Here is a 27,979-nt window from a genome sequence, read left to right as displayed (position 1 = left end):
ACAGCTGATTGCAACTGAGTTACTTGCTTTCAGGAAGTTAGCACAGGCTGATAAAAACATTGCATCCAAGGGTACAAGGAAGCATATCGCAACATGGGGAGAGCAACAGCTTGGATCTATCCCTTTCTTTCAATGGTTATCAGTGACTTAATTTACGGACAGAATACAACAGGTAAGCAAATCTGATATCTTAATTGCCTGTAATTGTTCATGGGACAGTAAACATCAAGAGACAATTTTACCTGGGCATTAGATGGAATTACATAAATTAGGATTGTGTTCTTTATGTATTCGGGCACTTTTCGGTAAACTGTGATTTTAGCTGGTTAAACTTCAGCGCACAATTAGGGGGTCAATATTTCCATTATATCTCTATGGGAGAGAACATGCACTCTATACCCAGAAGGGAAAAACATTTTTGGACCAGTGCTCTTATTTCCCAGTTTTCGCTGGTGTTCCATTTTAGGGTATACAAGAGCAGTTAGGGCCAGTATTCTTATTTCCCAGTTTTTATTGTTTTTTCCTTTTGGGTGTCGGGTAAATTAAACTATATGGATTTCATAATGGCCCGGTGTTTATGGTCTATGACAAAACAAGGGCCCTTGCCGTTGTTTGAAGTAAGTCTTGTTGAGAGATCTACGGATCTCTCTGGTGAGAATTTCCATTTCTCTATTGCTGTGGTTCTCTGAACTGGAGATGCAAATATGTCCCTGCTTAAGTAAAGTGTCCAAAACTGGACAGAGTGCTCGAGGTGCAGTCTCACTAATGCCCTGTACAGTTGTAGGAACTCCACCCAATTTTTATATTCCATCCTCCTTGCAAATATAAGCCATAATCCCATTGTTGAAAATCTAGTTACACCTGACCGAACAAGTAGAATACACAAAGGCATGGGAGTCGGAGTGCTGAAATTCCACGATTGCAACTGATTGCAGCGTTGTTTACTGAGGAGTTCACAACATGGAGCTGGGGTGATGACATCAGGCTGTCCAAAAAAAAAGGGTTTTCACAGGTGCCCAACTAGGAAACAAAAGGCAGTAAAATAAAATCACTTATCAAAATGTACATTGAGCAAATTAAAAATTGGGCTTAATACACTAAAACATTCTAAGTTTTTAAATATTAGTTTAAAAATAAGAAATAGGTGTAGGAATAGGCCATTCGGTCCTTTGAGCTTGCTCCACCATTCAATATCTGATCCGATTGTGGTTTTAACTCTACTTTTCTGCCTTCCTCCATAATCCTTGACTCCTTTATAATCAAAAATCTGTCTAACTCAGCCTTGAATATACTTAATGACCCAGCCTCTACTGCCCCCTGAGGAAGGGAATTCTAAAAACTAATGACCATCTGAGAGAAAAAAAATCCTTATCTCCATCTTAAATGGGAGACTCATTTTTTAAACTGTGCCCCCAGTTCCAGATTCCCCATGAGAGAACACATCCTTTCAGTATCCACCCTGTTAAGCCCACTCAGAATCTTAAACAAAAACAGAATTACCTGGAAAAACTCAGCAGGTCTGGCAGCATCGGCGGAGAAGAAAAGAGTTGACGTTTTGAGTCCTCATGACCCTTCGACAGAATTAGGTGAATCCCAGGAAGGGGTGAAATATAAGCTGGTTTAAGGTGGTGGGGGGGTGGGGGTTGGGTGGGTGGGAGAGAAGTGGAGGAGGGTGGTGTGGTTGTAGGCAAAAGCAGTGATTGAAGCAGATCATCAAAAGATGTCACAGACAGCAGAACAAAAGAACACATAGGTGTCGAAGTTGGTGATATTATCTAAATGAATGCGCTAATTAAGAATGGATGGTAGGGCACTCAATGTATAGCTCTAGTGGGGGTGGGGGAAGCATAAAAGATTTAAAAATATTTTAAAATAATGGAAATAGGTGGGAAAAAGAAAAATCTATATAATTTATTCGAAAAAAAACAAAACGAAAGGGGAAGAAACAGAAAGTGGGTGGGGATGGAAGGAGGGAGGTCAAGACCTAAAGTTGCTGAATTCAATATTCAGTCCAGAAGGCTGTAAAGTGCCTAGTCTGAAGATGAGGTGTTGTTCCTCCAGTTTGCGCTGGGCTTCACTGGAACAATGCAGCAAGCCAAGGACAGACATGTGGGCAAGAGAGCAGGGTGGAGTGTTAAAATGGCAAGCGACAAGCAGGTTTGGGTCATTCTTGCAGACAGACCGCAGGTGTTCTGCAAAGCGGTCGCCCAGTTTACGTTTGGTCTCTCTAATGTAGAGGAGACTGCATTGGGAGCAACGAATGCAGTAGACTAAGTTGGGAGAAATGCAAGTGAAATGTTGCTTCACTTGAAAGGAGTGTTTGGGCCCTTGAACGGTGAGGAGAGAGGAAGTGAAGGGACAGGTGTTACATCTTTTGCGTGGGCATGGGATGGTGACATAGGTGGGGGTTGGGGAGTAGAGGGTGATGGAGGAGTGGACCAGGGTGTCCTGGAGGGAATGATCCCTATGGAATGCCGACAGTGGGGGTGAAGGGAAGATGTGTTTGGTAGTGGCATCATGCTGGAGTTGGCGAAAATGGCGGAGGATGATCCTTTGAATGCGGAGGCTGGTGGGGTGATAAGTGAGGACAAGGGGGACTCTATCATGTTTCTGGGAGGGAGGAGAAGGCGTGAGGGCGGATGCGCGGGAGATGGGCCGGTCACGGTTGAGGGCCCTGTCAACGACTGTGGGTGGAAAACCTCGGTTAAGGAAGGAGGACATGTCAGAGGAACTGTTTTTGAATGTAGCATCATTGGAACAGATGCGACGGAGGCGAAGGAACTGAGAGAATGGGATGGAGTCCTTACAGGAAGCGGGGTGTGAGGAGCTGTAGTCGAGGTAGCTGTGGGAGTCGGTAGGCTTGTAATGGATATTGATGGACAGTCTATCACCAGAGATTGAGACAGAGAGGTCAAGGAAGGGAAGGGAAGTGTCAGAGATGGACCACGTGAAAATGATGGAGGGGTGGAGATTGGAAGCAAAATTAATAAATTTTTCCATCCCGACGAGAGCACGAAGCAGCACCGAAGTAATCATCGATGTACCGGAGAAAGAGTTGTGGAAGGGGTCCAGAGTAGGACTGGAACAAGGAATGTTCCACATACCCCATAAAGAGACAGGCATAGCTGGGGCCCATACAGGTACCCATAGCCACACCTTTTATTTGGAGGAAGTGAGAGGAGTTGAAGGAGAAATTTTTCAGTGTGAGAACAAGTTCAGCCAGATGGAGGAGAGTAGTGGTGGATGGGGATTGCTCGGGCCTCTGTTCGAGGAAGAAGCTAAGGGCCCTCAGACCATCCTGGTGGGGGATGGAGGTGTAGAGGGATTGGACGTCCATGGTGAAGAGGAAGCGGTTGGGGCCAGGGAACTGGAAATTGTTGATGTGACGTAAGGTGTCAGAGGAATCACGGATGTAGGTGGGGAGGGACTAGACAAGGGGAGAGAGAAGGGAGTCAAGATAATGAGAAATGAGTTCTGTGGGGCAGGAGCAAGCTGACACGATCGGTCTACCAGGACAGTTCTGTTTGTGGATTTTGGGTAGGAGGTAGAAGCAGGCCGTCCGAGGTTGGGCGACTATCAGGTTGGAAGCTGTGGGAGGAAGATCCCCAGAGGAGATGAGGTCAGTGACGGTCCTGGAAACAATGGCTTGATGTTCAGTGGTGGGGTCATGGTCCAGGGAGAGGTAGGAGGAAGTGTCTGTGCATTGACGCTCAGCCTCCGCAAGGTAGAGGTCAGTATGTTATCTCTGCTCAGAATCTTGTATGTTTCAATAAGTTCACCTGTCTTTCTTCTAAACTCCAAAGAGTATAACCCCAGCCTTCTCAACTTTTCCTCATCCCACAAATCAACCTAGTGAACTTTCTCTGAATTGCTTCCAATGCAAGTATGTCTCTCCTTAAGCAAGGTGACTAAAACTATACACAGTAGGTGCAATCTCACCAATGCCCTGTACCGTTGTAGCAATACTTCCCTACTTCTATTCTCCATTCCCCTTGCACTAAAGGCTAACGTTAAAAACAGTCTGGTTTAGCCTCAGACAGTTGCCAGGGAGAGAGATGGAGTCAGTAGCTAGGGAATGGAGTTAGGAGCATGGACTGAAGACAATGGCTTCATTCTTTCCGATATTTAATTGGAAGAAATATTTGTTCATCTAGCACTGGATGTCGGATAAGCAGTTTGATAATTTAATATCAGTGGAGGAGTTGAGAGAGTTGACGGTGAGGGTGTCATCAGTGTACATGTGAAAAGTAATGCTGTACTTTCAGGTGATGTCACTGAGGTGCAGCATGTAGATGAGAAATAGCAGGGAGCCAGAAAGGGCCTCGGGGAACATCAGAGGTAATGATGCGGGCCAGCCGGATCAGCCCCGCTCAAGCTGGTCAACAGTAGAGAGGCATTTGTGGAGGATGGTATGATCAACAGTGTCGGAAGCTGCAGGCAGGTTGAGAGGGATGAGAAGTCACTTGGGGTGGCATTTGTGTCTTTCATAAGAGCTTTTTTGGTACTCTGGTGGGATGGAAACCTGAATGGAGGGATTCAAAAATGGAGCTCCGGGAAAGATTGGCACGGATTTGGGAGGTAACAATATGTTCAAAGGTGGTGGAAAGGAAAAGGAAGTAAAGATGGGGCAATAGTTTGCAAGGACACTGGGGTCGGGGGTTGAATTTTTGAGGAGTGGGATGATGACGGCGGAGTAAAGAAGAAAGGGTTAGCACCTGAAGATAGAACCATTAACAGTATCAGTTAACATAGGGGCAGGAGGGGTAGTTAGTTGGTCAGCAGTTTACTGGGAATAGGATTGAGGGAGAAGGAGGTGGGTCTTGTGGACAAGATAATCTCAGAGAGGGAATAAAGAAAAGATAATTGAGAAACGAGAGAAAGATGCAAGTTTAGGGCTAGGGCAGGTCGCTGGAGAGAAATCTTGCACCGATGGGATAGTGGAAGGTGTTCCAAATGATGGGTAAAAATGGCCACAGCCCTAAAACCTTTACTTACATTTAATGACATCAGATGTTGTATGAATGTGGCAAACCAGTGTATACAATGTATTTATTCAAACATCCCTCTTTCATAAAAAAGAAAAAAAACATCCACTATCATTTATAATTTACTCCATATAAATAGTCGATAAAGGAAAACTATCACAAATAAACAAAAACTGTTTGTTCTTTCTAGTCTGTTCCAATTGCACATACAGCTGGATTTTACAGTCCTCTGCAGGTATTTGAAGGTGGGAGGGGCTTGTAAAATAAAGCACGTTTCCTTCACCACCACCTTCCTGCCCACCCCAGACCTGTCTCCCATATTATGGTGGGCATGGATGGTGTTATGGAGCCTGCCTCCCCTTGGGCCTATTCCACATCTGCTACTACGGTAGACCAGCAACTTTCACTGCGTGGGCCGCTGTTAGGAAAGAAGGGGCAAGGCCTCCTTTGGGGGATCTCTGAGTGCATCAGAAGCATCCCCCCTTCCCAAAATCATAACCCCTTTTAATCATTCCCACCCTGTCCCACCCTGCCCCCCCCTCCCCCCCCTCTGCCCCCCTTCCCTCCCCTGGAAATCTCAAACCTTGTCCCTCCTCACTGGGGTCCAGCCAGGCCTATCCAAGACCCCAGGTCTACCTCCAAATCTAGGCTCCATCACTTCTTCTCCGGGACTGGCTGTAGTCATAGCCGTAGCCACTGCTTGAACCTGGTGCTGCTAGGATTACATAAGGTGGGATTTCTTCCCAGATGAGAGCAGAAATCTCATCCTGAAACTATTAAGCTTGCTTCCAAGTAAAATGGCTGTGAAGCAGCAGACCTTTGGCTGGGTGGGTCGATGATTGACCTTTTAATTGCACGGGTGGGGAATATGGCACCCCATAAAATCCAGCCTATAGTCTTTAAAGTTTTCAGGTCTTTTAACAGTACATGTATGAGTTATTGTTGGCTTTTCATATGGCAACTGCTGGTTCCTGGGTTGATGTTGCTTCCCTGGGGAATGTTGTTACCATGGTGTGTCACTGCTGTGGTAAATCTTGTTGCTGATTTGCTGCATTTGTGTGGAATGGTTGACCTCTAGGACTAATTGTTGTTGAGTTTCTTGCTCAGTTGGAGAAATGAAATCTGCCTCATCAGCTGTCCGCTGTGAAGGAGCAACTTCTCCAATTGCATGTGGATACCTTTGTCATGACATAGATTCTCTCTTGTTAGAGATGATCATTGCCTAGCATTTGTGTGGCGCAAATGTTACCTGCCATTTATCAGCCCAAGGCTGAATGTTGACCAGGCCTTGCTGCATAGGGACACGGACTGCTTCAGTATCTGAGGAGTTATAATTGTACTGAATACTGTGCAATCATCAGCGAATATCCCTACTTCTGATCTTAGGTTGTAGGGAAGGTTATTGATGAAGCAGCGGAAGATGGTTGGGTCTTGTACCTACCTTGAAGAACTCGTGCAGTAATGACCTGGATTGAGCTGATTAGCCTCCAACAACCACATCTTCCTTTGTGCTCAGTATGACTGCAGCCAGTGGAGAGATTTCCCCTGATTCCCATTAACTTCAATTTTTTTTTAAGGCTCCTTGATGCCATGCTCAATAAAATGCTGATTTGATGTGAAGAGCGAACTCCTCTGGAATTCAACTTTTTTGTCCATATTTGGCCAAGTCTGTAACAAGTTTGGGTCATCTTGGCAGGACCCAGAATGAGCATTGTGATCAGGTTATTGGTGAGCAGTTGCTGCCTGATGGCACTGGCAACAACACATTTCATCAGGTCTGGCAGCATCTGCAGAGAGGAACACAGTTAACGTTTCGAGTCCATATGACTCTTCAACAGATCTAAGTAAAAATAGAAGAGAGGTGAAATAAAAGATGGTTTAAGTGGTGGTGGGGGGGGGGGGGGGGGGGGGTGGTGGGGTGGGGGGGGGGGGGGGGGGGGGGGGGGGGGGGGGGGGGGGGGGCGGGGAGGTGAGGGGTGGTGGGACAGCTAGAGCTGGATAGAGGGCCAGTGATAGGTGGAGATAACCGATAGATGTCACAGACAAAAGGACAAAGAGGTGTTAAAGGTGATGATATTACTTAATGAATGTGCAATTGAGCTGATTTTAAAAATGACCTGCCCCCCCACCACCATAATTATCACCCCCGGCCCGAACTGAATGTCTCTCCTACCATCAACCCATGACACCATTATCCGCGCCCCGCAATCTGACCCGACTAACCCCCTGAGCCAGCCTATTACACCCTGACCTGAATACTCCGTGACCTGACCCACCTACACATCCCCTGACTGAACTATCGATCTGACCAACCTCCGACCCAAATATACATCCGCAGCCGGACCTGACAATATCCCCAAACCGACACAACTACCCCACAAGCTGACCAAGCTACCCAGCCCCAAACCAACCCAAATACCCACACTGACCAGACCAACACGCTAGTCCCAACTAAACCCTCCACCTGTCCTGACTCAACTACCTGAAAACCCCAGTGACATAACCTAACTACACTGCAACCTGAGCTGACTACACTCTGATGTGACTGGCTCCCCCCGCCAACCCAACTAACCATTCCTGCCCCACCATTCACTCACTCAGCCACTCAAACCCACTGAGAGACTTGAGACTTTTAAAATCTTACCTGAATAAGGCAGCTAATGTTGTAAACAGGGGACATGCCCTCTCTTGCCCATCTTCTCTTCGGCTCGCAGGACTTCCCCTTGAAAGGGTGTGTTGATGTATCACAGCTGCGGCTGGATCAAAAGTTCTGGTTGAAAAGGGGTGAGAAACTTGGGTGCAGAAATCTTTGCGGGCAGTGGCAATGCACCTGGCATCAACGCTCACCAGAAAATCTGGGCAATTGACACTCACTCCAGAGTTTCGGATGGAATTAAAAACTGGTTCTATTTTCTTTTATTATAATCACAGTTGGAGTGTCACCATGTAACAAATTATGCACAGAACAATACCATGTCTGGAAATTTCAATGTCTTATTTCTCAGATTTAACATCATGTCATTAAAGCAGAACAAGAAAGATTGAGTCCCATCTAGACTGAACTATAATTTTGTTTCTACAGTTACATCAACTGCACCTACCACAACTACTCCTGTTGGAACATCGGCATCTCTACAATCAACAACTACAACACCAGTCTTTACAACCACATTGGGAGCAACAACAGCAGAGAGCTCCACTCAACCATCGGCAACTGAATCCACAACAACCTCAACAACAGGGATCAGTTCCACAACAGCAGCAAGTAATAAAAAGATACACTATCAGGCATTTTACATTGCATCTCCTGGTAGGAAAGCAATAGCAGGATTATTTTAAAAACAAATGTTAAAGTATTATGTATTTTTAGTGCATATTTATGCATATATTTTATGACCATTTATGGACAGCATTAATTTAAAGTACATTATTGTTGAACCCACCTAGGCCCAGCCATCATCAGCTGCTTCATCAATTACCTTCCTTCCATCATAAGGTCAGAAGTGGGGATGTTCGCTGATGATAGCATAATCTCCAACACCATTCCAGACTCCTCAGATACTGAAGCAGTCCATGTCCAAATGCAGCAAGATGTGGATAATAACCAGGCTTGGGCTGACATGACATTCGCACCACTCAAGTGCCAGGCAATGACCAACTCCAACAAGAGGGAATCTAACCATCGCTCCTTAACATTCAGTGGTATTACCATTACTGAATCCCCACTAGCAGCATCCTGGGGGTTACCATTGACCAGAAACGGGACTGGGCTAGCCACACAAATACTGTGGCTACAGGGGCTCCAAATCCTGAAACTAGTAACTAATCTCCAACACAAGGCAGGAATGTGATGGAACGTATAGCTCCAACAACACTCAAGAAGCTTGACACCATCCAGGACAAAGCAACTCACTTGACTGACATCCCATCCACCACCTTCAACATTCCCTCCACCACCACTGACGCACAGTGGCAGCAGTGTGTACCATCTACAAGATGCAGTGCAGGAATTCACCAAAGCTCCTGACACAGCACCTTCCAAACCCATGACCGTGACCATCTGGAAGGACAAGGGCAGCAGACACATGGAAACACCACCTGGAAGTTTCCCTGCAAGCCACTCACCATCCTCACTTGGAAACATAATGCCATTTTTAAAATTAATTTATGGGATGTGGGCATTGCTGGAGGGGCCAGCATTCATTGCCCATCCCTAGTTGCCCTTGGGAAGGTGGTGTTCCCATTTATCTCGTGCCCTTGTCCTACGAGATGGCAGTGGTCATGGGTTTGGAAAGTGCTGTCTGAAGTGCCTCGATGAATTCCTGCAGTGCATATTGTAGATGATACACACTTCCACCACTGTGCGTTTGTGGTGGAAGGAGTGATTGTTTGTGGATGTGGTGCCAATCAAGCTGCTTTGTCCTGGATGGTGTCAAGCTTCTTGAGTGCTGTGGGATCGGCACTCATCCAGGCAAGTGGGGAGTGTTCCATCAGACTCCTGACTTGTGCCTTGAAGATGGTGGACAGGCTTTGGGGAGTCAGGAGGTGGCTTACCCATCGCACGATTCCTAGCCTCTGACCTGCTCTTGTAGCCACAGTATTTATATGGCTATTCCAGTTCAGTTTCTGTTCAATGGTAACCCCCAGGTGTCGATAGTGGGGGATTCATTGATGGTAATGTCATTGAACATCAAGCAGCGATGGATGGGTTCTCTCTTGTTGGAGGTGATCATTGCCTGACACTTGTGTGGCGTGAATGTTACTTGCCCATACCTGGATATTGTCCAGGTTTTGCTGCATTTTGACATGGACTGCTGAAGTGTCACAAATGGTGCTGAACATTGTGCAATCATCAACGTACATCCCCACATTAGCGAACATCCTCACTTCTGACCTTATGATGGAAGGTCTTTGATGAAGCAGCTGAAGATAGTTGGACCGAAGACACTACCTTGAGGAACTCCTGCGGTGATGTCCTGGAGCTGAGATGACTGACCTCCAACAACCACAACCATCTTTCTTTGTGCTAGATATGACTCCAATCAGTGGAGACTTTTCCCCCTGATTCCTCTTGACTCCAGTTTTGCTAAGGCTCCTAGATGCCACACTTTGTCAAATGCGGTCTTGATGTCAAGGGCAATCACTCTTACCTCAGCTCTGGAGTTCAGCTTTTTTGTCTAAGCTGGAACCAAGTCTGTAATGAGGTCAGGAGCTGAGTGACCCTGGCGGAACCCAAACTGAGTGTCAAGGTATTGTTAAGCAAGTGCTGCTTGACCCCTTCCATTATTTTACTGATGATGGAGAGTAGACTGATGGTGTTGTAACTGAGGGTTGGATTGTTCCTGCTTTTTGTGTACAGGATATACCTGGGCAATATTCCACATAGTCGGGTAAATGCCAGTGTTGTTGTACTGGAACAGCTTGGCTAGGGGCGCAGCAAATTCTGGAGCACAAGTCTTCAGGTCTATTGCCAGAATATTGCTAGGGCCCTAGACTTTGCAGTATCCAGTGCCTTCAGCCATTTCTTGATATCAAGTGAAGTGAATCAAATTGGCTGAAGGCTGGCATTTATGATGCTGGGGACCTCTGGAGGAGAAAGAGATGGATCATCCAGTTGGCATTTCTGGCTGAAGATTGTAGCAAATGCTTCAGCCTTATCTTTTGCCCTGATGTGCTGGGCTCCTCCATCATTGAGGATGGGGATATATGTGGAGCCTCCTCCTCCAGTGAGTTGTTTAATTGTCCACCACCATTCACAACTGGATGTGGCAGGAATGCAGAGCTTTGATTTGATCCATTGGTTGTGGGATTAGCCCTATCATTTGCTGCTTATGCTGTTTAGCATGTAAGTACTCCTGTGTTATAGCTTTACCAGGTTGACACCTCATTTTTAGGTATGCCTGGTACTGCTCCTGGCATGCGCACCTGCATTCTTCATTGAACCAGAATTGATCACCTGGCTCGATGGTAATGGTAGAGTGGGGGATATGGCAGGCCATGAGGTTACAGATTGTGTTCAAGTACAATTCTGCTGCTGCTAAAGGCCCACAATGCCTCATGGATGCCCAGTCTTGAGTTGCTAGATCTGTTCGAAATCTATCTCACTTAGCATGGTGGTAGTGCACGCAATGTAATGGAGGGTATCCTCAATGTGAAGGCGGGACTTCATCTCCACAAGGATCGTTCAGTGGTCACCCCTACAGATGCATCTGTGGCAGGCAAGTTGGTGAGAATGAGGTCAAGTATGCTTTTCCCTCTTGTTGGTTCCCTCACCACCTGCTGCAGATCTAGTCTAGCGCCTATGTCATTTTGGACTCGGCCAGCTCGGTTAGTGGTGGCGCTACCAAGCCACTCTTGTTGACGGACATTGAAGCCCCCCCATCCAGAGTACATTTTGCGCCCTTGCCACCATCAGTGCTTCCTCCAAGTGGTGTTCAGCATGGAGGAGCATTGGTTGATCAGCTGATGGGGTGGGGGGGTGGGGGGTGGTGGTAGGTGGTAATCAGCAGGAGGTTTCCTTGCCTATGTTTGAACTGATGCCATGGAACGTCATGAGGTCCGGAGTCGATGTTGAGGATTCCCAGGGCAATTCCCTCCCTCCGAACCATATACCGCTGTGCCGCCTCCTTTGCTGGGCCTGTCCTGCCGGTGGGACAGGGCCTGGGACATTGTCTGGAAGGTATGATCCTGTGAGGATGACTATGTCAGGCTGTTTCTTGACTAGTCTGTGAAACAGCTCTCTCAGTTTTGGCACTAGGCCCCCAGAGATTAGTAAGGAGGACTTTGCAGGGTCGAAAAGGCTGCAATTGCCGTTGTTATTTCTGGTGCCTCGGTTGATGCTGGGTGGTCTGTCCAGTTTCACTCACTTTTTGGACTTTGAAGCATTTGGTTACAACTGAGTCGCTTGCTGGGCTATTTGAGAGGGCACTTAAGACTCAGCCACGTTGATGTGGGTCTGGAATCACGTGTAGACCAGACCAGGTGAGGACGACAGATTTCCTTCTCTAAAGGACATCAGTGAGCCAGATGGGTTTTTACAACAATCGACAATGGTCATCGTTAGACTTTTAATTCCAGGTTTTTATTGAATTTAATTTCCACAATCTGCCATGGCAGGGATCAAACCCAGGACCCCAGAGCATTATCTTGGTTCTCTTGATTACTATTCCACCGACAATAGCACTACGCCATTGCCTCCCACACACCGTCGCTGGGTCAAACTCTGGGAACTCCCTCCCTAACAGCACTGTGTCTGTACCTACACCACAAGGACTGCAGCAGGTCAAGAAGGCGGCTCACCGCCACCTTAAAGGCAATTAACGATGGGCAATAAATGCCGAACTAGCAAGTGATGCCCACATCCCATGAATGAATTAAAACAAATTAAAAAGGTTTACATTTTGTTGCTTCCAATTCACATAGAAAAGACTACACTTAACAACATAATGATAGAATGATATCATAGGATATTTCCATACTATATTACTCAGGTGTTGTGTAATGCAATTTAAATAGAACAAATAAGTTTGAATCTGATGTTATATTCTAAGGTTGAATTTTCATTTTATTGACACAGCATCAACTGCTCTGACTACAGCTACTCCTGCTAGATTGTTTACACCTGTACAGTCAACAACTACAACACCAATAATTCTATTAGGAACAACAAATGCAACAGAACCAACAACTACAGAGAACTCTACTCAGCCATCAAGCACCTCAGCAACTAAATCCACAACATTCTCAACAACAGGAACTGGTTCATCAACAGCAGAAATTAGTAAGGGTCAGATCTTTTCTTTAACAGCTATTTCATGGTGATGATGCTGAATATAATAAAACTCACACCAGAGTCTCTGACAGAATTGAAAACCAGTTAAATTTTGCTGCTTTAAATCACAGCTGGAGTGAGAACTCTTAACTCCATGAGCATAGAAAGATGTTATCATTGGACATTGCAATAGGATATTACTCAAATGTTGCATAATGTAATTCGTAGACCAAATTAGATTCAATCTCATGTTATATTCTAAGGCAATATTTTCATTTCATTGACCTAGCTACATCAACTGCTGCAACTAATACTACTCCTCCTGGGACAAATTCATCTGAAGAATTTACAATAACAATCCCAAACCTTGCATCCATTTCAGGAGCAACAAGCACAAGAGAACTAACTACTCCTGAGAGCTCCACTAAACTACCAACAAATGAAGCAGTAACTGCCTCAACAACAGGGCTCAGTTCACCAACAAGAATTAGTAAGGATCAGACCTTCTCTTTAACAGTTATTTTGTAATGAATTCAGACCTCAATTTGATAATTCATCCAAAAGACAGGATCTCCAACATAAAAGTGAATCCTCACTACTGCATTGGTGCATCAGCCTTTTTGTCCTTAAATCAATAACTTTCAGATATAGATGCAAAAGGGCAAACAACTGAGCCATGACTATCACTAGACACCAGATCCATTAACAACAAGAAATAGTAAAGATCAGACCTTTTCTTTAACATCCATTTCGTGCTGATCGTAATGAAAATGATCCAGAGGTTGTGACAGAATTAGAAACTGGTTATATTTTGTTGATTTATAATTATAACTGGAGTGACAAAAATTAACATTCTAAGTATAGAAAGACTTAAAGGCAGGACATTATAATGCTATGTTACTGAAATGATACATTATATTGTTATGATCTTATACCTTGGTAAGATTCAGTTAGGGACCAATAACTTTGTGTTTAAAGTTGACAAATTTTAAGATTTAAGAAACTTGTTAACAGAATAAAGCCACAAGATTGTGGATTTTGAACAAATAAAAATAACATTTGCCATAAAAGTCAGAAAAATAAAACAATTTACAACCTATCTTGGACTCTAACATTAAGAATTAACATGAGGTAAACATGAACTAACAGGCAAACTGTGATTGAAATGCCACACTACACGTGAAATAGCAAATGCAACCAAGACAGGTCCCACAGATTTCTCAGCAACAAACCCAGGCATCAGTGAACACTGAGATAAGTAATCTCACTGAAACTCTATCTCATTCTTGAATGACTCCAAAGTTCTCGCTTTTGAGGATCTAGCCTCTGAGTTCCCTCTGAGGCTGGTCCTGCCCAGACTGCCTCAACGACTGCACCCCTCCCAAGGTTTCAATCTCATCTCCCAAGACTCCATTGCCCTGGAGTTCCAATTTTGCACCTCTAGGCCCAACCATCTTTAACTGCTTCATCAATTACCTCCCTTCCATCATAAGGTCAGAAGTGGGGATGTTCGCTGATGATTGCACCATTCATGACTCCTCAGAACTTTATTATGCTCCACCCATCTCCATGATGAACTAGCCTTTCAGGGCTCACTGAATGCTTTGAAATTAATTGTAGCTCGAGCACCAAAAACATAACAACCCTTTGGATAACATTTCCTTGCAAGCAGTATAGGCGCTTCATCTCCAATCCTCCAATTTAGTAAGCCCATCTGCTGTTTTATCATCTTACCTTTCTAACTGTTAACCTCTTAAGTCAACATGGCCCCAACCTTTTAAGTGTAATAGCCTTCAAGCTGCTTTAGTTTCATTTATCCCATTTTCAACAGTTAAACATTAATCTTCTCAGAACTAAAATTGTCTCTAAAGTTTTACCATGAGCCTGAACTAAGTATTTATAACAATATAATTTAAATAAAATAAGTAACGGTGGAGTCTCATCTAACATTTTAAAGTTAAATTTTCATTTTGTTTATACAGCTACATCAACTGCTACAATTACAACAACACTTGCTGAGACATTCTCTATAACTCTACAAACAACTGCAACACCAATCTTTCCATCCACAACAGCACCAGCAAGTACACCAGAACCAGCGATTGCAGAGAGTTCCAATCAGCTGTTAACAAGTCAATTCACGGCAACAACCTCAACAACAGGAATCAGTTTATCACCAGCAGGAATTAGTAATGGTCAGATCTTATTTTTAACAGCTTTTTCATACTGATGGTGCTCAAAATAACATCCTGAATCTTCCGAGACCCGGAGCGCCAATAGCAGGACTGAAGTGTGTGATGCGCGTCAGAATCCATTGGAAGTCCTGATGTGCTCACATACACTGTAATTGCCCAGAATGTTTAAAATTCCCCGTTGTTTGGTTTGCACTGCCTGGGACACTATGTGAATGTCTCTTACACTGATCTCAGTGAAGGGGATTTGGGCTAGGTACACACTACTTACCGGGATACTCACCAAGGAAATTCTACACAGGTTAATCTCTGACGTGACTCAGTGATTAAAGATGCAAAACAAAAACAGGATTACCTGGAAAAATTCAGCAGGTCTGGCAGCATCGGTGGACAAGAAAAGTGTTGACGTTTTGAGTCCTCATGACCCTTCAGCAGAACTGATTGAATATTAGAAGAGGGGTGAAATATAAGCTGGTTTAAGGTGGGGGGGTGGGGTGGTGTGGTTGTAGGGACAAGCAAGCAGTGATAGGAGCAGATAATCAAAAGATGTCACAGACAAAGGAACAAAGTGTTGAAGGTGGTGATATTATCTAAACAAATGTGCTAATTAAGAATGGATGACAGGACACTCAAGGTACAGCTCTAGTGGGTGTGGGGTGGAAGGACTAGCAGGGCATACAAGATTTAAAAATAATGGAAATAGGTGGGAAAAGAAAAATCTATATAAATTATTGGAAAAGACAAAAGGAAGGGGGAAGAAATGGAAAGGGGGTGGGGATGGAGGAGGGAGTTCAAGATCTAAAGTTGTTGAATTCAATATTCAGTCCAGAAGGCTGTAAAGTGCCTGGTCAGAAGATGAGGTGCTGTTCCTCCAGTTTGCGTTGGGCTTCACTGGAACAATGCAGCAAGCCAAGGACAGACATGGGCAAGAGAGCAAGGTGGAGTGTTAAAATGGCAAGCGACAGGGAGGTTTGGGTCTTTCTTGTGGACAGACTGCAGGTTTTCTGCAAAGCGGTCACCCAGTTTACGTTTGGTCTCTCCAATGTAGAGGAGACCGCATTGGGAGTAACAAATGCAGTAGACTAAGCTAGGGGAAATGCAAGTGAAATGCTACTTCACTTGAAAAGAGTGTTTGGGCCCTTGTACAGTGAGGAGAGAGGAAGTGAAGGGGCAGGTGTTGCATCTTTTGCGTGGGCATGGGGAGGCGCCATAGGGAGAGGTTGAGGAGTAGGGGGTGATGGAGGAGTGGAGCAGGGTGGCCCGGAGGGAATGATCCCTACGGAATGCCGCCAGGGGTTGGGGGGGTGGGGGGGGTGAAGGGAAGATGCGTTTGGTGATGGCATCATGCTGGAGTTGGCGGAAATGGCGGAGGATAATCCTTTGAATGCGGAGGCTGGTGGGGTGATAAATGAGGACAAGGGGGACCCTATCATGTTTCTGGGAGGGAGGAGAAGGCGTGAGGGCAGACGCGCGGGAGATGGGCCGGACATGGTTGAGGGCCCTGTCAACGACAGTGGGTGGAAAACCTCAGTTAAGGAAGAAGGAGGACATGTCAGAGGAACTGATTTTTGAAGGTAGCAGATTGGAAGCAAAATTAATAAATTTTTCCAAGCCCCGACGAGACCATGAAGCAGCACCAAAGTAATCATCGATGTACCAGAGAAAGAATTGTGGGAGGGGGCCTGAGTAGGACTGGAACAAGGAATGTTTCACATACCCCATAAAGAGACAGGCATAGCTGGGGCCGATGCGGGTACCCATAGCCACACCTTTTATTTGGAGGAAGTGAGAGGAGTTAAAAGGTGAAATTGAACGGATTTCAAACATGACCCCCTGCCCCCCCACCACCGTAATTACCTCCCCGGCCCGAGCTGAGTTTCTCTCCCACAACCAACCCATGACACCACTATCCACACCCCACAATCTGACCAGACTAACCCTGAGCCAACCTATTACACCCCGACATGTCCCACATACACATCTCCCCTGACTGAACTACCGATCTGACCTCCCTCTGACTCTAATAAGCATCCGCAACCAGACCTGACAATATCCCCAAACCGACCCAACTACCTCACAAGCCGAGCAAGCTACTCAGCCCCGACCCAAATACCTACCCTGACCAGACCAACACCCTAGTCCCAACTAAACCCTCCAACCTAACCCGACTTCACCCTGACCTGACCTAACTACCCACCCCCAAACCAAAAACCCCACGGACCTAACCGAACTACCCACTGCAACCTGAGCTGACTACACTCTGATGTGACTGGCTCCCCCCGCCAAACCCAACTAACCATTCCTGTCCCACCATTCACTCACTCAGCCACTCAAACCCACTGAGAGACTTGAGACTTTTAAAATCTTACCTGAATAAGGCAGCTAATGTTGTAAACAGGGGACATGCCCTCTCTTGCCCATCTTCTCTTCGGCTCGCAGGACTTCCCCTTGAAAGGGTGTGTTGATCTATCACAGCTGTGGCTGGATCAAAAGTTCTGGATGAAAAGGGGTGAAAAGGTTGCGTGCAGAAATCATTGCAGGCAGTGACAATGCACCCGGCATCAACGCTCACCAGAAAATCCAGGCAATTGTCACTTACTTCAGAGTTTTGGAGCAACAAGCACAAGAGAACTAACTACTCCTGAGAGCTCCACTAAACTACCAACAAATGAAGCAGCAACTGCCTCAACAACAGGGCTCAGTTCAGCAACAAGAATTAGTAAGGATCAGACCTTCTCTTTAACAGTTATTTTGTACTGAATTCAGACCTCAATTTGATAATTCATCCAAAAGACAGGATCTCCAACATAAAAGTGAATCCTCACTACTGCACTGGAGTATCAGCCTTTTTGTCCTTAAATCAATAACTTTCAGATTTAGATGCAAAAGGGCGACTGAGCCATGACTATCACTAGACACCAGATCCATTAACAACAAGAAATAGTAAAGATCAGACCTTTTCTTTAACATCCATTTCGTGCTAATTGTAATGAAAATGATCCAGATGTTGTGACAGAATTAGAAACTGGTTATATTTTGTTGATTTATAGTCACAACTGGAGTGACAATAGTTAACAATCTAAGTATAGAAAGGTATAATAGTTGGGCATTGCAATGTTATATTATTGAAATGTTACATTATATTATGATCTTATACCGGACTTCCAAGTTTTTGTTAAGATTCAGTTAGGGACCAAAAACTTTTTGTTTAAAATAGACAGAGTTTGAGATTCAAGAAACTGGCTAAGAGAATAAAGCCATAAGAATCCATGCACTTTGGACTAATAAAAATAAACTTTACTACACAACGTCAGAAAACTAAAACCATTTACAATATCTATCTTGGGCTCTAACATTAAGAAATAACATGAAAAAAAATTTGTATTAAATAGCAGACTGTAGCTGAACCCCCACATTACAAATTTTATACAAATGCAACTAAGATAGGTCCCACAGATTTCTCAGTAACCAACCCAGACATCAGTGAACACTGAGATAAACAATCTCGTTGAAACTCTGTCTCCCTCACAAAGAGCTCCAAAGTTTCCATTTTCGAAGATCTAGCCTCTGAATTCCCTCAAAATCCACTCCAACCCGGACTGCCTCAATGACTGCACCCATCTTCCGAGGCTTCGTTGCCCTGGATTTCCAAGTATGCACTCCCGCCTCTACTTACTGGTTCAATTTCAAGTTACATTCACACCACACAAGTGCTAGGAAATCACCGTCTCCAGCAAGAGAGAATATAACAATTGCCCTTTGACATTCAACACCATCACTGAATCCCCCACGATCAACATCCTGGGGGTTACCATTGACCAGAAACTGAACTGGACTAGCCATATAAATGTTGTGGCTACAAGAGCAGGTCAGAGGCTAGGAAACCTGCGGTGAGTAACTCACCACCTGACTCCCCAGAGCCTGTTCACCATCTACAGGCTTTGATGGTAGGAGTGTGATGGAATACTCCACTCTTGCCTGGATGAGTGCAGCTCCCACAACACTCAAGAAGCTGGACACCATCTAGGACAAAGCAGCCACTTGATTGGCACCACATCCACAAACATTCACTCCCTCCACCGCTGATGCACAGTAGCAGCAGTGTGTAGCATCTGCAAGATGCACTTCAGGGACTCACCAAGGCTCCTTAGATAGCTCCTTTCAAACCCATGACTGCTACCATTAAAAAGGACAAGGGCATCAGATAGATGGGAACACCACCACCTGGATGTTCCCCTCCAAGCCACACACCATGCTGACTTGGAAATATATCGCCATTCCTTCACTGTCGCTGGGTCAAAATCCAGGAACTCCCTCCCTAACAGCACTGTCGATGTACCTACAAGACATGAACTGCAGCGGTTCAAGAAGGCAGCTCACCACCACCTTCTCAAGGCAATTAGAATGGGCAATAAATGCTGACCCAGCCAGCGATGCTCACATCCTTTGAATGAATAAAAAAAACCCCAATATGATGAGATGTAGAATTGTTCTTATGTCTTAAGCTCCTACTGAATCAGAATAGGTAGCATAGCACATAATGCACTAATTAAAATGTCCAACACTGATTTTGTTTTGTTCAAGCAGCCATTTCAAACAGTGCAATAACAACAAAAATGTCTTCCTCTGAATCATCAACAACTTCATCACAAGCACCTGAACCACCTTCGTCCATACTAGTACTAACAACTACACAGAGCAGAACTCAGCCATTGACAACTCAGAACATGATAACCTCAACAACTACTGTCAGTTCCACAATAAAAGGTAGTTATGAATATCAAACCTTACCCATAAAAGCTATTTCTTTCTTATGGTGCTGAACACAATGAAACTCGAGCAATTCCTGTGGAAGAAATTGTGACAGTATGTAAGTCACGATTTCAAAATTTGAGGGCTGGCAAATTCCCATAGGACTGAGTCTCACCAGGGTTTTACTGTAGAAGCGCTCAGTTTTAAATCCAGTTTCGACTCAGGGCAGGCTGAAGCAGCATCCATACATCCATTCAGTGTGTTAGGAAAGAGAGATAATTTTAATTAAGTTATACATGTATTTGTACGTGTTTGGAATGAACAATAGCTTTAAGTTTAAGTTTAATTTATATATTGTATTTGTGTGTTAAGAAAGGGGAAACCCGGGTTTTCGTTTCACTTTAGAATGTTGCCTGCAAGTCTATGGGTTTGTTTGTGTAACAGCATTTTAATGAGGTTTTATGACCCTTGAAGTGGCTTGGGGAAATTAAAACAAAGTAGGGAAAACTGTGCTGTTGCCTAGCAACAGGGGACCCACAGAGACTGAGAAATAGAGAGCAGTTGGAGTTCAGTTGGTGATTATGCTCTAAGGTGAAGGGAACTGTTTAAGTTTCTCTCCAGTTGGACGTACTAGTAGATTGCTGAGGAAAATAAGTCTAAGAATCTTAGATGAGTTGCTCTAAAGTTAAAGTAACTGTGAATGTCGAATGAGTTCTGGATCTCAAGGGAGATACCAAGTTGTTAGCAGTCTACTGGGTGAGGGAACTGCAGGGTGCAGGTCTAAAGAGAAAGGAGAAGTTCCCAAGAAGGCCTTTAATTTAGGTCAAAGGACAAGGACAGGAACCCACAAGGTTCTAAAAGAAAAAGTCAATTCACCCTATTTCCCAATGTTAACAGAACCGTTAAAACATTTCAGGATCTGGATCCAGATCTGCCTCTTCAACAAAAGCTAATAATTCTTACTTGGACGATACTATATTTGTGTACCGAGTTTTGTCAAAATCCATCCATTAGTTTGCAGTACCCTATTGTTTACAGACAGACTAACAAACAGGGGCTCAAACATTACCTCTGCCCACCTTTCAGTGGTAGAGGTAATGATGCACATTTATAAAGCAGACTCAAAGTAATTTATAGGCCCTTGAATCAATTAATCGAAAGAATGCAATAATCCAAGAGTAATTTATAGAATGATTCAGAATGAGTTTAGGAATAATTATAGGTGTGTGATGCAGCAAAGCATTGGAGTTGAAAGAGGTGTAGGCATACTTGCTGAACGAGCCAATTCCAAGAAGATGATTAGGAGATCACAAAATCATGTAATAATGTACACAGTCCCTGAATTTACATAAAGAAAGAAGCAATCATCACAGCTTTTTCCAAAGGGCCTGCACAGGACTCTCTCTGCAATCTTCCAACACTGTCTATACTTCAATAACTTCTTCATCAGCTGTGAAGCATTTGGGATATCTATTGGATGTAAAAGGTACTACATAAAAGCAAGTCCTTTTTTTCTCTTTTTTCTAGATAAATGTCAGAAGATTGTAATTATACTTTACCACCAGAGGTCTTGAGATTTCTGTTATATAATTCTGTTTTATCAAAAAGTTTAATGTTTTTGAATTCGTTGAAAAGTAATGGCGGCAATATTTATTTAATTGAACCTTTAACAACTTATAATTCAATGGCAACTTGGATCAACGATTCTAATTAACATGCATTTCAAATTATTTTTAAAAATAATAATTGAGAAATTCACCAGTACTTGCCATATGGATTTCTTTTATGCTGAAGAATATAGGGAATTGGAGACATTATTTATCTGTATGATTACAAACTGGTCATTTTCACAATTCATTTAATTCATTTAAACATATTATTGTTATGCTACTGGTGAAGGTGATTACTTTTAATCTCATGAGCTGAAAATTAATTATGCTTCTATTGCCAGTTCTGAGTTCTGCCAAATTCAAATTAATAGCTTAAAAGGAGATGGTTCACTGCACAAAATATCATTAGTTTTGGTCAGAATAAATCACATCAGCTAGATTTACAGAACTTCCTGTCACAACTGATTTAACTTCAGATATTGTTGAATGTGTGTCAAATACATTGGGTGCATTTTCAATTATGGGTAGGGTAATACTGGGTCATCGTCCATTCTGCAATGGGCCTGTAATTCTTTGCCAGTGAAATTAATGGAAGGTTGTACAAAACTGGTTGTATAACAGAGGTCTGATCTGCTGCAGAATGCTTTTCACCCCTGTCAAAATTAAAAGTGACCCCACCATCTTGTTTGCTAATCTGTAACAATACAATGGCAAACTCTAACTGCAGTTGTCACAGTGGCTACAGGATCAAATTTATCATGGGCAGAACTTTTCGCTTGCGGGCGGACAGGCACCCGACCTGAATGAGCGTAAAATGGCATGAAATGACGTCAGGCAAGTGTCCCAACGTCATCGCCCACAGGAGTCGGAGCCATATCCGCCATTAATTAAGAGGCCAGTTAAGGCCCTTGACAACCAATTGATGGCTATTTTATGTTGCCCATGTGATTTTTCGCTCATCGCGTGGGCAAAACGGGCTGGCGGGCAGCCCACAGTTTGCAAAACCACATCCACGGGTGGGATAAGAAGGCTCAGCAGCATTGTCATTGTGAGAAGTGAGGATCTTCGGAGATAACTTGCTGCTGGTGGCTTATTGAGACTTAGCAGCTTAAAATATGATTGGAGCTTCATTCTTAGCATTTCCATGCGTCATTTCAGGACTCATTGGTGCCTTCCAGGCCCCATAAGGATTCGGACTATCTGGGCACTTCCAGGTATCAGGCAGCCTTCCCTTATCTTGGTAATGGGGATTGTGGTCTCCACTGGGGACACCTCTCTTGAGGAGGAAGAGACGGGCAGAAGGGAGAAGAGATCAGGTGTCCCAATGCAGCTTCCAGGGGAGGGACCAGTGGGAGGAGAAGCGCAGCCACCAGGGGTGCAGGGCCAGCAGGAAGTCCTAGGAGAAGGGGGTCACAGAAGATGCCACTATCCTGCTGCCAGGGTTTACATGCGGTGATGCAGCTACCTCAATATCTACAATGTGCAATGTGGAAGGAGGCTCGGTCTCTCCAGGGTGACCGTGACCTCCATTTGTCAGATGGTTGGGCCTGAAATCAGCTCCGGCTATGTGGATTGACCCAATGCCAGTGGCTCTGAAGGTCACAGTGGCCCTCAACTTTTATGTCTCCGGCTATTTCCAGGGCTCAGTGGGGGAGCTGTGTGGAGTCTCCCACATCAGCTGTCCACAGTTGTGTCAAGCTGATGACAGAACCTCTGTTCAGGTGGGTATTGACTTTTATTAATTTCTGTACAGACTAGGCCAGCCAGGCTGAGCGAGCCAGAGGCTTTGCAGCATTTTCTGGTTCCCCTGCATCCACGGTGCCATCAACGGCACACATGTGGCCATCAGGGCGCCAGCGGGTCAGCCAGGTGCCTTTGTTAGGGATTCCACTCCATGAATGTGCAGATAGTGTGTGACCACAGGATGCAGATTGTTCAAGTCTGTGCAAGGTACCCAGGCAGCTTCCATGTCGCTTATGTCCTGAGATCCTAACAGGTGTCGGGGCTCTTCAGTGCTCCAGCCTGGCTGGATGGATGGCTGCTGGGTGACAAGGGCTATCCCCTCAGAAGGTGGCTCATGATGCCTCTCCGCTACCAAAGCACAGAGGCGGAGCAGCGGTACAACAGGAGTCATGCCTCCACAAGAGCAGTGGTAGAGAGAACCATAGGTCTTCTCAAGGTGCGCTTCCGATGCCTGGACCATTCAGGGGGTGCACTGCAATACCCCCCAGAGCAGGTGTCTCTGATAGTGTTTGCGCGCTCCACAATCTGGCACTGGCAAGGGGGGTCCCACTGGAGGAAGAGGATGTTGACACAGTTGCACAGGCCCCAGATGATGAGTCCAGTAGTGAGTCAGAAGAGGAGTATGGCTTGGAACCCAGACCTCGGTAATTTCCGGGGAGGGAGGCTACCAAATAAGAACTGCCATCTCATGCCAGGGCTGCCACCTCCATCCTGGATCACAGAAATTACCCTTTCCTTGGCCCCCAAGATACACTCAGTGCCTGTGCAATAAAGTTTCGAGTCACCCACGTCCAGCATTACATATTGCCATACCCTGCGCCTACAAACAAATGAAGCATACTGAAGCCAATAACACAAAAGCAAATGTAATTTAATGTTAGAACTCACATAGTATTGAACAAAACAATATCCGGTGTTGGTGGTCACACCATTAAAGAAAGAAAACCAAAATGGGGGAACAAAAGATCACCCATGACCAGTCCCTCTTGTGCTTAAGGTGCTTTAAAACTTCCATTTACGGGTGCTACATCTAGGTGCCCCCCCTCGCTGGCACCGGCATTGGAGGCAGCATGCTCACTCTGCTGTCTTGTTGGCCTTAATGACCTTGGCGGTCGTCCTCTGGCCAGTGGAGCCTGTGCTGGCCCTGCCCGGGAGGGAGTGGCCAATGCCACGGATGGCATCTCCTCAGTTGCCACAGCCTCATCAGATGAGACGGTCATTGGCATGATGAAACTTTACTTAAATGTATGAATCTTATTGGCCTTGACTTTCTTCTCCTGCCCTCACCAAACTGCAATGTACCCACACTGATTTATTTTAAATGAAAGGAAGATTGACTTACGACAAGTTCTGAGCTGGAAAGCCCAAACATTTCATTAGAAACTTTGAAATATACTTGAAATTTCATAGTTATTTATTGATATGCTGCAATAATTTTGTCATATTCTATAATCACATGGTTCAAACATTCTTGTGCCATCTCATCATTGATGGGAGCCTCATTGCTTGTTGATCGTTGAAAGATGTTGGCACCATGATGCACATCTCCATTGTCACACCAGGGTGACTGGTATGCACAGTGACAGTATGGTGACTTTAACTAATGGCATGTCCTTCTTCTCTCTTAGATCTTCCATCAAGCAATGAAGCACAGCACCTCCAGGAGCTACCCTTGACCCTGGAGGACCACGATGCTCCCCAAGCACCTGCGTCACACCCACTCTTCTAAACTAGGCACCAGCACAGATACCAGCATCTCGGTGGGCATTAGTTTGGCGGCTAGTATCTTGGTGCACATTGATGAGGGCATTTCACACTCGCTTGAGGTGCAGGCAGAGGCAGAGAGTGCCCAGGGCACTAGCAGTTGGACGACTGGGATTCTGGAGTCATCCATTAGGCAGCTGATGCTGGATGTCCAGCAGGGTATGCATGAGGATCTGGCGGAGATCCAAGAGGGTATACATGCCATGGTCTCCGTTGTGGAGGAGTCCCTGTGGAGCATGACCACTCATTGACCGACTATGATGAAGAGGCTGCTCCAAGAACGGAATCAAGGGTTCCTGGGGTTGTGCTCAGACCTGCAAGCCCTCACACAGGCACTGACCTCAGTGGCTCAGTGTCCCTGTGTGAGATAGATGGGGCACCCAGTATACCAGTTAAATGCCCGTCTATCAATGGCCAGCAGGGAGGTCCACAGCAACCTCACGTTGGCGCACGAGGTTCATGCCAGTCACACTGGTGTGACAATGGAGATGTGCATCATGGTGCCAACATGATTTTAATTGCCACCATTAAATAGCACCACTTTGAAGACCTTTTGCTCATTTATTGTTTTTCTGACTAATCTGTGTTTCTAGTCCACTTGAGTTTTTCCTTTTTCTGGTTAAATGTTCCTATCTTCTCTAGACTTGCACCTCAGATAGCTATTTCAAAATTGTATCCAATATTTCAACAATCTCTCAAATTTCAAAGAGCTTCTATTCATGTAAGGTCAACTTTTCTTACTTTCGAAGTGTAGCCACAGTTGCAATGTAGGAGATGTGTTATAAACACCATGATTTCACCACTATCAATGATCCGCTTTTAGTGATTTTGTTTGAGGGCTAAATATTGGACAGGACACTAGGGCAGTTTCTGGGTTGTTGGGAAACTGAGACTGTTAAAAAAAGCATGCAAGACAATTGCTTTATAAATGATGACACAGACTTAAAAAACAAGCAAGTTAAGCTAAACCAATATAGTAAATTTCCTCTGCACCCTTCCTAATGCCTTGACATCCTTCCTAAAGTTTATAAAATACTGGTTTGGCCAAATCCGTGGATTGCATCTAATTCTTGGCACCAAACTTTAGGAAGGATGTCAAGGCCTTAGAGGGGATGCAGGGCACATTTACTGAAATGGTACCAGGGATGCGAAACTTCAGTCATGTGGAAAGGCTCAAGAAGCTGGGGTGGTTCTCATTAGAACACAGAAGATTAAGAGGTTGAAATATGGAGTAGAGTATTGAATAGTTAGCTGAGGTGCAAGCCTAGAGAAGATAGGAACATTTAACCAGAAAAAGGAAAAACTCAAGTGGACTGGAAACACAGATTAGTCAGAAAAACAATAAATGAGCAAAAGGTCTTCAAAGTGGTGCTATTTAGTGGTGGCAATTAAAATCTTGAAGGGATTTGATAGAATAAATAAGAAGAAACTATTACCAGTGACAGAAGAATAACCCAAGAACAGATTCTAAAAAATTGGAAAAGAATCAGAAGCAGGGGTAAGGAGACATTTTTAATGTATCAAGTCATTATGATCCGGAATCTACTGCCTGTAAGGATGGTGAAGCAAATGCAATAATAACTTTAAATAGGGAATTAGATAAATGAAGGCATTTCTCTTTACAGTTACTGTTGTGTATTTCTAACACTTTTTGTCTTTATGACAGGATTCCAGCATGTGCAGTTTTCCTCTTTAGCTGACATTTATATGCACAACCTCAAGATTTACACTCAATCAAATAACCTAATTACCATCATGTTTCACAGAACATTTGGTTATCTTTTCTATATTTATACAATTATCCATAGTCAGAGAACTGAAATATTTAAGGAACACCCTGGCTACAGCTTGGTTCAATCATTAATAATTTTTCCACATTATGTGCAGCAAAACGCAAAATTATCCTAAGGCTTACTGTCACAAGTGATGATGTGAATTTGGCTGATCAACTAACAAGAGAGAGAGTTTATCAATATCTTCAAGCTAACCTATTAGGAACTTCAAGCTAGCAGGTATGTTGTGGAAAATAACCATGAAACGTATAGATTCTGTGTTATTAACTGACTCTTCTACAACTGAACGACTGAATGGTTTGTGAAAAAATATCTTACTTCACTTTATTTGTGAATGTATTCCTACCTAAACTCAATGCAAACTCCTGGGAACAACTGAGATCAACCACAACATTCAAGCAGAATATTTTCATTATAAAGGCACAATTTTAAGGTAGTAAAGGGTAATTATTAAGATGCAGGAAGTGCATTTTTGCTTTACATGTAATTTGACAGCAATTATTGAAACAGAAATAGCACAGAAGGGCTCCATTAACCCTATTGTGTCTAAACTGCTGATTATCAAATTAAAATTGTACTAGAAGCTGGTGCCTACCAACTGCAGGGAAAATTTATCCCAACAATACAGTTGAGATGCTACATCACAAGACATAATTTGTTAAAGTCATTGTTTTTTTCATTTACCAGATCCTGCCTCTCTGAAGAAGATTATTAAAATAATAGTGTTTGCGATATATTTTGTATAAACTATAGAAGCAGGTCCACTGGTAAATAACTACAACTATAAAACTATACTTCAGATAGTACTCTCACTGGAGATTTCATCCATTCTTAAGTATAAACATCATTATTTGCAAACTAAACACAAATGTATGTGGTGCAAGTGCAATGACATTTTGTTTCTTTTGAGCAGGAGCATTGGGAAAGGAGAGACCATCAGCTGAGAAAAATACACTCCATGTCTCAATTTGAATAACTGTGTGATCTTCGTTATCCTTAAAGTAGAACAAGATTTTAATATTAAGTTTATATTGAGCTCCCTTCCTATGATCTCTACTACCTAAAATCTAATTGTGTAGTTGCTGATTCATCAATCTGAATGGAAATTACAATACACCAGGTAAATTAACATTTCCACTAAGTATGTGCATGAATCTTTTTAAAGTTGGCACACTTGTTAACTTAATAAAACTACTGTAATGATAGAATATTTGAATGGCTACTCCAAGCAATTTTAGCACAGTTACTCAGAAACAACTGGAGGTAGATTTTCAACTTATTACCTGGTTGTAAAACAGCCATTGTAGGATGGCCACTTATTAGAGAAAGAAACCACCTGATTTCCAATAAATGCAATGAGATTACACAA

General features: G+C 44.1%; 1 protein-coding gene across 5 annotated transcripts; it reads left to right on the top strand.

The window, feature by feature from the left end:
- On the top strand, positions 1-27,979 carry LOC121292673 (cell wall protein DAN4-like). 5 transcript variants are annotated; one of them, XM_041214955.1, is made up of 8 exons: positions 1-172; positions 8,068-8,250; positions 12,562-12,765; positions 13,046-13,246; positions 14,739-14,951; positions 19,533-19,715; positions 26,705-26,829; positions 27,521-27,979. In XM_041214955.1, exons 1-7 carry the CDS (start codon positions 94-96, stop codon positions 26,824-26,826), a joined length of 1,185 nt encoding a protein of 394 aa, XP_041070889.1. In that variant the 5' UTR covers positions 1-93; the 3' UTR covers positions 26,827-26,829; positions 27,521-27,979. The 5 variants fall into 5 exon arrangements, with proteins under 5 accessions (XP_041070889.1, XP_041070880.1, XP_041070906.1 ...); XM_041214946.1 differs by having other exon boundaries at positions 3-172; positions 27,524-27,979; XM_041214972.1 differs by having other exon boundaries at positions 4-172; positions 13,139-13,246; positions 27,524-27,979.

This window comes from Carcharodon carcharias, chromosome 2 (genome assembly GCF_017639515.1).
Source record: "Carcharodon carcharias isolate sCarCar2 chromosome 2, sCarCar2.pri, whole genome shotgun sequence".
NCBI lineage: Eukaryota > Metazoa > Chordata > Chondrichthyes > Lamniformes > Lamnidae > Carcharodon > Carcharodon carcharias.
This window is presented reverse-complemented; position numbering and strand designations above follow the sequence as displayed.

Coding starts and splice junctions, on each gene's coding strand:
- LOC121292673 (XM_041214955.1), top strand. CDS start 94: ATGGGGAGAGCAACAGCTTGGATCTATCCCTTTCTTTCAATGGTTATC. Junction 8,251..12,561: donor CAGTTCCACAACAGCAGCAA/GTAATAAAAAGA, acceptor TTATTGACACAG/CATCAACTGCTCTGACTACA. Junction 13,247..14,738: donor CAGTTCACCAACAAGAATTA/GTAAGGATCAGA, acceptor TTGTTTATACAG/CTACATCAACTGCTACAATT.